Raw genomic sequence first — 11327 nt, 5'->3', positions numbered from 1 at the left:
ATTATGTTTTTATATTCAATATGAACAAATGTAATTAGTGATTGAAAAGTTGTAAGATTGGCAGTTGACTGGGAGTGAAAGTTATCAAAATTATTCAGGGATTTGGCTGTTAAAGTGAAGGATAACTTCGCGGAGGTGAAAAGGCTCATTGCTCAGAAGCTTGGTGAATTGGTGAAGAGAGAGAAGATGAAGATTAGAATGAGAATGATGATGATGGTTGAGGGTGAAAGATGAAGGGATTGAGTTGAATCAATGAGAGAAGAATGTTGGAAGAAGAGAATGAGCTTGAAATGAAATTCTCATTCGATCTTGTTGCCTTTACTTGTTTCTTCTCATTTGAGAAGGTGTTTTCCATGTGCCATGTTGTTAAAGTGAGTAAGATAAAATGAGCATGAGAAAAGTTCTGATTACTCGAGATAAATAGATAGACTAATCAAAAAAGTGTTTGACTGTAAAACCGTTTCACATGTAAGTTTTGTACGAGAAAAGACGAAACCGAAAAAAAAACCTTCAAGTTTACAGTTTATTCAATGTTTTCTTGGTCAACTTTTAACCAACAGTTTCATGGAAAGTTCATTCATCAGAAAGCGTTAATTTAATTGGTTAAAGTTGATTGTTAAGACATTCATTTGGACTGTGTCATGTAATGGTTAGTCGATGGACTTAGAGTTAACCTAACCTGGTAAAGGTTTCAACCCTCAAAGTTGACTCCAACAGTTGGATCCGTTTAGTTGACTATTTTAGTGATTAATTGATTTTGACAGTGGTTCGGACAATCAGTCAACCTGAGGTCATTGGAAGAGTTAAAGGGACGGTCAGCGTTCTCAACTGGCCGCAACTGGATGAAAACTTTGCACCGTGACATGGGTGAGTTTGAGCATTGCTTCAGTGACATCAGCCATCAACCCTCATCCATGTTGAAGGCTTCAACGGCAACGGTGACACCAACAGGCCCAGCAAACCCAAACCTTGGTGACTCGGGTTCAATGAGTAAACACTATCACGACTCTTTGGGTTCAACCAGTTCAGCCTGGAAAAGGCGGGAAAAAAGGGAATCTAAAGGTTTGGTCAATAGATCGGGTCGACCAAGTGGTGAGGGTAAACACATTTCAAGTTTTGACGAGTCGGAAGACGAGGTTGATGAAGATGAACCCAATGAGGATGATGATCAAATTAACGGTGAATTTATTGGTAAAGATGAAGATGAACGTCGCCATTCAAACCATCATTCCAGTCATCATGCTCGCTACTCTTATGGTAAAACTTTTTCCACGCTCTACGATCGACTCTGGAATATCCTGAGATCAGCTTTTAAAAAAGGTAATTACTTACAAATGTCTAAATGATATCAAACACTTTTCAATGAAACTCAAGTGAACACATTGAAATTGAAAAGTGAAACATTTCCATCCTTTTCTTGTTACAACCAACTGTTACTATTAATAGTTATCCACTGATTTGTACAATGTTTTGCGCTATAATTAACAATCAATTTTCTGTATAATATATCAACCATATTTGTATTAATGAAAAGCTGTTAATTATCATTGAACACGCCACAGCAAACTGGTTGAACTGGCAAGGTTAATATAACATTTCTGGTTTGTTTTGACTAACAAAATGACCAGACTTTTCCTTTCCAATTGTATTTCAATTGTATTTCATCAAGTAAATCAATGAGACTAAATTTTTAATCATTAAATGTTGATTTAGATGAAATACAATTGAAGGGATTTTACTTGTTTATAAGCATTCAATGTTTACTTTTTGTCTCTCTTGTTGCTGTTTCGAGGCAACATTTTATCCTCTCGACTGTTCATCATCAAATCAACTTGATCAGTTAAAGAAATTCTCAGTTTTTCTTCTCTTCTTTTCCATTCTTCACCAAAATCTTCATCTTCACCATCTTCTTGTTCAATACCTTTTTTTATTCCAATACCTTGAGGCTCAGTTTTTAACCTAAAACTGTTTCAAAAACTGTTGAAAGCCTTAAGTGTGCAAAGATGAGTCTACGTTAATAGATTGTTTTCACTGGATTTTCATAGTAAACTAATCAGTCAGTCAATTGTGTATCCTTTGAATCCATTTAAAGAGTTAATTAGCTAACCGTGTTTACATTCTCAGTGTGTATTTAACCTGGTTGAAGAGGCAAAATAACGAGCAAAAACTTGATTAGCTCAAGAAAATTGAATGGAAAGCAAGTTAATGAAGGAAAAGCATTTGCAAAATGTCAATCTTGCCTTAATAATGAACAAAAATTCATTGTTACTCCATTTACCTTCATCCCTTTTCATGCTCATCATTACCATCTTCAAGTTTAACTCAAGAATGGCCATTTCACTGTAAATTGATCAATTTTATTTAATCAGGAAAAGTCATTCAATCATTACCTTCAATTGTTGATCAACTTTCACTTGAAAACATTTCAATGCAACAATTGAACAATATTTTACCATTTCAGTCTCAACAACCAATTCCCAGATTAATTTACTCAAACCAAACAACAATCAAACAGTTTTCATTAGACTTTTGCTTTTCGATTCATCTTAACATTTCTTTTCACTTTGGTCAGTCAAGTAAAGCTAAATGCTGAAAATTAATTTCCATCTTTTTTACACTCAACAATTAACAGATTCACTTAGTTTTGTCATGTCAGGATGAAACATATTGATTCACATTTTATTGATTTTTTACCAGAAAATTTTCACTTCGGTCAATCTCATTTTCATCCTTTTTACACCGTTTACAGTCACAAATGTTTTCAGCTCAAAATCGTTGAATCAGCTACTGAAATCTCTTTGATTGTTGCATCAAATTGAAACTGACTGGACAATTTGATTCCAGTTCTCACTTTAAATCAATCAACAGATTTCATCTGTAATTTTGCTAGTCTTTCATCTTGTTACATAATGGAATGACGAGGAAAATGTTGTTAGTAAAAATTGTTTATTGTTGCGATCTAATTTGATTACTGTTTTCCGATTAATGAGAGTTGATTTTTGATGAGTGTTGGGCTGAAATTAATTTTGAAAGATTGAGGGAAAAACAAACGAACAAATTGGGTTTTGTCTTTTTCCATGTTGATCATCTAATTGGATGTAAATACGGAAAGATGATTCAATTTGATCTCATCTCATTGTTGACCTTTTACTCAACTCAACAGTTATCAATAAACTTTCCAATTCAATTTATTCGATAGATTTTTCGTTTCCATATTTTCTTGGGCTTTTTGATTGACGTTTCTTTAAATAGCATTTATTGAACAATATCAAGAAGATGCAACTTGCACTTTCATCCATCAAAACACATCAAACCTAAATTAAATGCTGAAAATAGCAGTCTTGTTCAATTGGAAACACTCCTTGAATCAAGAGGTTTACTTTACCATTGGAAAGCATTTAGTATCTTTAAGCAAATGTTATTCACCATTAATAGCTATTACAATAATTTTTGTCACAATTTGCAATTCAGTCCATTTCAATGCTCATTCAGGATTCAATCAAAACTAAAGAGTTACTAATATATTTGCTGAAGGTTAGACAAGTGTTTTGTTTCAGTAAAACGGCGAAATACCAGAAATATCAATTTGATTATGAATGTGAATTGAGTCGAGTACAGTTTTTCAGGCAAAGTGAAGAGACTTTAATGAAGTAAACTCTGTCTTGAATTATTATATAATACATTGATCAGTAAATTACTCAATCAGTAGCTGCAATAGATCTGGTTGTTTCTTGAAGGAAGAGATGATTTTGAGTCGCCAGAATATTTCAAGACTTGATATTTAAATATTTGCGCTTCACTAAAGATAGTCATTCGAAATGCTCGAGTCTTTTTATGCTTAATGCTTAGTGCATTATCATGATCATAATCATCCTTTGATCATTATTGCAGCTAATTTTGAATTTGATTTGGTTTTTTAACCTTTTTAGATATAAATTTTGATTCAAAGCTAATTAGTGAGTATCATTTTTGGATGGACAACTTATTAATGGATAAAATTTATATGAAGATTTAGTTTCACTAACAATAATAACGGATGATATTTTTGGTTGCAAGTTAAATTCAGCTGAAAATATGTTTGACTTTGAAAGAAGATTTAAAATGAAATCATTTGTTCGACAATTGCTCGTTTCAACTTTAATCAAAAGTGAAAATACAAAGAATGAAAATAATGAAGAAAAGGCTTTGGAATAGAATGAAGAATTGTGAAAGTTTCTCAGGCATTCATGTAAATTGTGATATAAAAATTGAAAGCAGTCAAAGAGCCATGAAAATTTTCATGCTTTTTCATCATTTTACACTCGATTGGCAGTTGATACACAATATTCACTGAATCAATTTGGCAAAACATTTGGACCAATTTCATTTCTCGAAACCCTTTCAAAAACGTGAAATTGAACTTCTTTACAAATATTCATTGCTACTCATCAATTTGTAACAATATATTTTCAAATTACATTCAACATCAACAAATGAAAAATCATTAAAGACTTTGTTTCAATCTAAAACCTTCAAGGTTTCCTTTTTTGATACTTGAATTGACTTCAAGGATCAAAGTGTCATCTTAATAATGACCATCGTCTCATGTAATGTGTTGACCAGTCAGCTGTTAAATCCTAGATTGGCACATCTAAATATGTTAATTTTTTGGAGTTATTTTTCTTCTTCATTGATTTTCACTCAGAAGGAATCTTGAGTTTCAGTCAAAATGATTTACAATGGACTTCAATCTTTAGGGTTAACATTAAATATTAAACTGCCTTTTTTCACATATTTTGATCAGCATTAAGTCAATCCATGAGCAAGTTTCAAATAACACTCAACTATTGCCTGGTTGAACCCGAGAGATTAGTTTATCTTCATTTTTGAGTTTCAAATTGAAAAGCTGGAAACAAAGTAAACTCTGGCAAAATAAATGGTTGAAGTAAGCAAAAAATATGGAGTTTGTTTTTGAAAAATTGAAATTCAATTGGTCATTCGGAGTCAATGTCAATACTTGGACACACATTACATTAGAGATCAGATAAATTTCACTTTAAGAATGGCAACTAAATTTTTTGGGTTCATCAATTTGAGATTTATTGTTGGCTTTTGAAAAAAGCTGAAAGGCCAACAGTTTCATTGATTAGATGATCTCAAGTGTTGGGTTAAGTGTGAAGTGAATTAATTTGGCGATTCAATTGTAAACTAACTTGGACTGTTTTGACACTTTGATTAAAAAGGAAATGTTAATCAATTAGATTGTCAAAATTACAGAGTAAATCAATGGAAACATAACGCCTTTTAATGCTTTGTAATCATTGGGATTCGTGTATCACGTCAAAGATGATCCTTTTACTGGAAGCTCATTGATTTGATTCATTTTTTGCGTTCAATCCTAATTTTGAGATTCAGATTTGTCAGACAATTTAATCATTTGAGAATACAATTTGTAAAGATGATTAGGAAAGGCGACAAATTGACTTATTGCAAGACAAAAAGTCGATGGAAATTTAGTTTCATCTGGAAAACATGGAAACCCGATTTTACATTTTAAAATAATTAACCTTTTTTTTGCTCGTCTAATACAAATTTTAATGTCTTTCAAGTTATTATGGATCCTTTAATGATTGTTGTATAAATTGTGAAAATGTAAATTTCTTTATAATGGCACAATCAATAATCAATTGATTGTCTTGAATTTGTTTTGTAAACACTTTTTTTCAATGTTTGCTGCGTTTCCATTGATTTGAAGTTGAGACTCTCTTGAGTCTAATCATTATCCTTTTTTGAACAAATTAGACTTGTTTTTATTGTCAATCCTTTATAATTAAAAGTACAATTGAAATTATTAGTTGAACAAACCTTTAACAAGTTATTTGAGAAGGGAAAACAATGGGAGTAAATCTGAAAATCTGGTTCAACATTTAATCATAAAGGTAATGATAATGATATATTAATGCTTGTATACATGTCAATATGAGGCTTATAAAGTGATTTTTTCACGCAAATCTATTTAACTGTCAATTTGTATTCATAATCACGCAATTCATTGGATTGAAGCAATGTTTGAATGTAAAAAAAAAGATGGCCACAAAATGGTAATCTTCAAATGATTACAATATTGAATGTTATCATGGGTTGAAACTGTGAATGGCAAAAGGACAGTTATAATGTGAGAGAAAATAATGAATTATTCAGATTTATTCATTAATTCACTTGTAATCATGGTAAATGTGACAATATATGATTAACTATGGTTTGTTGATTGGTTCAATTAGATGATAATTGGCCTTTCAGTCCCCTTTTGTTGAGGCAACATTGAGAGAGGGTTAAAATTTGCAATTTGATCAAATATGAGATTTGGACGGTTTCTTTATAATATTGTAATACGTTGTTCAAGTCCAGTAATACGATGCTTTGTTGTAATCATGTTTGCTTCATGTAATAGTTGATTTAGTTTGCTTATTAGTGAATTAAGTTGATAGTTGGATGGTCAAAGTGAATCACAAATCTTTACTGATCCAGTTTCATTTCAGCGTATACTTTGTATTGACTTTCTTGTCTTTCCATCTTTCGAGACTCATCAATATTATCATCTTTATCCTTAATATTTCTGGTCCAATGTCAACTCCAGTAAACAAATACTAGATGAATGAATGATGATGATTAGGATGATGTAAAATAGAGGCAAATTAACATCTTCATAATAAACAAGGTTAAATGTTGACTATTTTTTGTGTAAGTTGTTGATACTGGAGTAAGCTTAATCATGTTTTTGCTGTGTAAACTGAAAGAGTTGAATTTCACAGCTGAATAAAACTGAATCTTCATGGTCATTTCAAGGTTGAATGTCAACAAGAATGTGCTGGAAATAGTCTTCAAATTCAACAAGCTGAGCAAACCTTAAACATGTCAAAAAGATTAAAGTGAAAATGTTTCAACTTTACATGATTAAGGTTTCTGAGTCGTACTAAAGAGTATAAATTTTGTTTATAAAAGCTAACTCAATTGTAATTATCGATTGAGTTGACATTAACATTAGTAACTAGATTGAATCAATTTTGGGAACAGCTTTGGCTTGATTTGATACATTCAATCATCAAATCGCTAGAGGATTGTTTAGTCTAAATGAACAATCGCATTTCAACGTTGCAATTTTACTATTCAAATTGATTTGATATTGTTAGAGACAAAAATGGAAAATATTAGTCTAAATTAAGATGAACTCAAGTTGACAGGAAAAATTTACATTGCTTCGATCTGAGTTACTAATGAATGTTTAACATGGTGACATTCAGTTGAGAGACTGGGAAAGCTTCATCGATCAATTAGATTATCAATGACAACTTGAATTTGGATTGAGCAAAATTCAGTCTTAATTCATGATTCATGATTGGAAAACTTGAAATCCTGGGAATCAGTTACTTGTTTGCGTTCATGGTAATTGTAAGCCTTTTGTTGCTTTTTAATTTGTTGGTTTGATTAATGAAATATAGATGAGTTGAGGGCATTAATTAACTGTCAAAGTAAATAATAGATGTCCAGGAAAGTGAAACAATCAAGATGGATTTAACAAGAGAGCAACAATTAGATAGTCTCGTAAACATCAGCAATCCAACAATTAATGGTAAAAGTAAAAAGCCAGTAGATGGAATCGTCGTTGCAATTAAATTTCCATATTTGATAACATCATTTGGAGGATAATATTAATTCGATACAAGGGAATTGAAACCAACAATCTAAGAAACAATAAAATAACAAGAAACATAAAAATTATTAATAAGAGGGTAAAATTTAGATGTTCAACTATAATTGGAAATCTTGAGTATGTAACTGGAAATCTGATTATAGAAGAGAATTGAGAGCTTTTTTCTTGATCAATTGAATTGACTGAAAATGCACAAAATATTGATGAAGGATAAAATGGATTTACATTCAAAGACTGCTAAGATTAAGTGCGAAAGTGTTTCCATGGGAACAAAATATCGATCTAACTGATCAACTAATTAGTAGTCACTTGTAAATGTGATACACTTGGAGTCAGGGTTAAGTTAACAAAAAAGGGTCAGATTTAAGTTGATTTTCAAGTTAATTTCTAGCATAATAGTTTGTAGAGATAAGAAAACTGAGCAAAATAAATTTCGATTCTATCGGAACTTTAATATATTATTGGAAAAATCTGTTTTTGTTAACTTAACCCTGACTAAAAGTGTAAGTAAAAGTTATCACGATAATACTGCGAAATCAAAATATTGGACTGAATAAGAATAAATGCTGATTGTTCAAATCTTTGGATGATGAATAAATCCAAGAATCTAGTAGAGTTAACTCCAAGGCTTAATCATTTGCATTTCAAATGGCGGCAATGTGAATAACTGTTCAACTTGTGGGAATTGTGTTAAGACAAGAAGACACTCTAATTGTTAATCACCTGAGGTCAATATGTTATTTTTAGATCTAAGAATACTTTGACCATGAAAGTTCATCTTTTTTATCGATCCAATCATTTCTCATTAGACGTTACTTCTTTATTCCTTTACTTTGTATTATGGGCTTTTCTTTCTTGTCTTTCCTGTTACTGTCTTCATGGAAACACTTTCTTTTCTCAGAACCATTGTAGTTAAGGTGAAACATATTAGATTCTGGTAACGATGAGGATAATGATAAAGATTAGCTGGAAGAGAAAAAAAGAAAAGAAAAAAATTAATAATGAAAAGAAAAATGAATCTTGAAACAAAATATTTGTTTACATTTTTTGTCTTTGAATCTCTTCATTCTTATCTATATAAATTATCAATCTTAATTGCATTGAGAAGACAACTTTTTTCACTTCAAAGATTCATATGTACATGAAATTGTTCAAGAATGCACATATTATTATCTTTGTAAAAGTAATAATTTTACAATTTCACTATGAAATCCATGATTATATGCATCATGTCGGAAAACTGCGCAACATCGTTTAACCTACATAATATTTTTTATGATGATGACGGTTATGACAATGATCATGATCATGATATTACCTGTTGACAATTTCGGAAGATTTAAATGATTAATCACATTGTCACTATGAAAGAAAGGCAAAATAATAAATGTAAAACAATTACCTGAAAAAGCTACAATATTATGGAGCTAAGAAATTCAAAGATTTTTTCCTTTTAAATCAAGATAAAAATTATGCTTCACTATCGAGTTTTAACAGGGACTTCGGAGCTTAAATGATGAATTATATTTGGGAAGAGATGGAAATTCATTGAATTATTAACCATTTACGTGAATGACATTGTGTTGATGCGTGAAAGTTTTCAAATAGATGAACAAATTTGGTTGATAATACAGACAGCACATGAAGAAAAATGATGATAAGTTGAGTTGAATTTTGAAAATGTAACTTAAATTTGTCTTTTTTTTCTTGCTTTTCCATTTTCCCAGAGCATAAACTTGATCAAATGGAGCTTTTCAATGAAGCTTGTGCTGCTAGATTGGCGGCCAATTATACAGCTAATAAAAGTCGTCGTCGTCGTGAACTGGAAATACTTTGTAAGAAAACTAAATTCACCAGAAATGAGCTTAAACTCCTCTACTGGGGCTGGAAATGTGCCTGTCCCAATGGTATCCTAACAGAGTCCACCTTTAAAGAGATATATGCTCAATTTTTCCCACAAGCGGGTGATTCTTCCCTTTATGCTCACTATGTATATTCAGCCATGTTTAATGATAAGGTGAGGACAGCTAACGGCGAGGTGACCTTTAGTGATTACGCGTCTGCCCTGTCCACTTTAAGTCGTGGATCTACCTCGGACAAGTTGGAATGGATATTTAAATTGTACGACATTAACGGCGATGGTTATTTAACAGCTGATGAGATTATTGAAATTTCTCGCGCCATTTATGCTCTCCTAGGTTATTATGTTTCTCCTGGACATGATTCCAAAACATGTGAAGACCATGGTTACAGAGTTTTCCAGAAACTTGATACACAAGGCAAAGGTTATATTACCTTTGATGAGTTTCTCCTGGTTTGTTCAAAGGTAAGTAAAGAAACGTTGATCACAATAAGTTATTTGTTTTTGCCTTTTTTCCAATTCACTAAATTTGATCTTTCTTTTTCACTTCTGGTTTCCCGATTGTTAACAGGATGAAACAATAATTAGTTCAATGCAACTATTGGACACTATTGGACTGGATTGAAATGATAATACAGAAAGAATTTAATTGGGATCACACTCTTACTCATTGGATTGACTTGATTAAAACAAATAAAAGGCCGATTGTTAACTGTTAACAAACGATCTTCTGACTTATGGTTGCTAAATTGATGAGCAACTCCATCTAACGGTTGAAAATCTGGAGACAAAAAGCAGTTGAAGTTACAAAAAATGGTCAATCTTTCAATAAAAGTTGATTCATATTTCATGGTGATAGTATTTGTTAGTCATTTCATTTCAAGTAGATTGATAAAAGGTGAAACTCATAAATGATGGTTTGCAAGTTAACCTTTGTTTTGTAAAATAATGAGTTGTTACTATCATCTGTTTATCCAAGATGCAAAAAACCAAAAACCAAACCAAAAGATTTACTTCAACATCTACTTTTCTTGTGCTTAATTTTAATCATGTGTTTCACTGAATCGTCCTTTATGATTTTCCAACTACCGTTGACTTGAGTCAACAATTAAAGCACAATTTCCACAATTTAAAACATTCTCCGTGCCATTCTACTTGGATTTCGCTACCGAGAGGAAAACATCGCAACAACAACTCGAGATATTGTAACCATTCATCATATTATTTGCCATTATGTATCAATTTTTTCCATTGTTTCATGTAATATACAAAAATTAAGATTATTGTTATCATGAGCTACAATTGAAAGTGAGTAAATCTGGAAGCTTAAACATACATTTGTTGAAAAGAGATAAATCCTGGATACATTTTTCATTACAATTTCATGTTGATACTGTGTTTTTGTTATCATTGTCACACCACATTGTCAACTTTCCTTTTCTGGTCCCTCAATTACTAGGTGAATATCATGCAAAAAGCAAATACAAACCCTTTCAATACATCGATCAATAGTCATTGTTAATAGAAGTTTAAATTTCTGTTTGATGTCAATAGTAATTATAAATGTGAAAACAAATTTATCACAGTCACGTCCAAAGTATATAATTTCAACATGATACTTGTGAGTAAAGTAAAAAAATGTAAAGAGATTCAAACTCTACTTTAGATATAACGAACAATTCAATATTTAATGTTCCTTCCAAATCATTGAAAATGTAATTAAATTATCGACATTAAACTTTCATTTATAGATGTATCAATGATTGTCATGTTTCC

The 11327-nt window shown here is 31.3% G+C and overlaps 1 protein-coding gene and 1 long non-coding RNA gene across 3 annotated transcripts; one reads left to right on the top strand and one right to left on the bottom strand.

The window, feature by feature from the left end:
- Positions 1 to 210: 210 nt before the first annotated feature.
- On the top strand, positions 211 to 11311 carry LOC107366535 (uncharacterized). Of its 2 annotated transcripts, XM_015934159.2 has the most exons (3): positions 211 to 1320; positions 9418 to 10016; positions 10123 to 11311. In XM_015934159.2, the coding sequence occupies exons 1-3, from the start codon at positions 843 to 845 to the stop codon at positions 10174 to 10176; spliced, it is 1131 nt and encodes a 376-aa protein (XP_015789645.1). In that variant the 5' UTR covers positions 211 to 842; the 3' UTR covers positions 10177 to 11311. The 2 variants fall into 2 exon arrangements, with proteins under 2 accessions (XP_015789645.1, XP_015789643.1); XM_015934157.3 differs by having other exon boundaries at positions 268 to 1320; positions 9418 to 10127.
- Positions 6156 to 10126, bottom strand: LOC107366536 (uncharacterized). Its single transcript, XR_001569702.3, has 4 exons — positions 9986 to 10126; positions 9093 to 9903; positions 8414 to 8656; positions 6156 to 7721 (listed from the first exon to the last, which is right to left on the bottom strand). It is a non-coding gene; the product is annotated as an uncharacterized LOC107366536 (long non-coding RNA).
- Positions 11312 to 11327: the final 16 nt, after the last annotated feature.

This window comes from Tetranychus urticae, chromosome 2, assembly GCF_039701765.1.
Source record: "Tetranychus urticae isolate SD_2017Ah chromosome 2, NJAU_TeUrti_SD_1.0, whole genome shotgun sequence".
NCBI lineage: Eukaryota > Metazoa > Arthropoda > Arachnida > Trombidiformes > Tetranychidae > Tetranychus > Tetranychus urticae.
The sequence above is the reverse complement of the archived record's forward strand: the minus strand, read 5'-3'. Positions and strand labels throughout refer to the sequence as shown.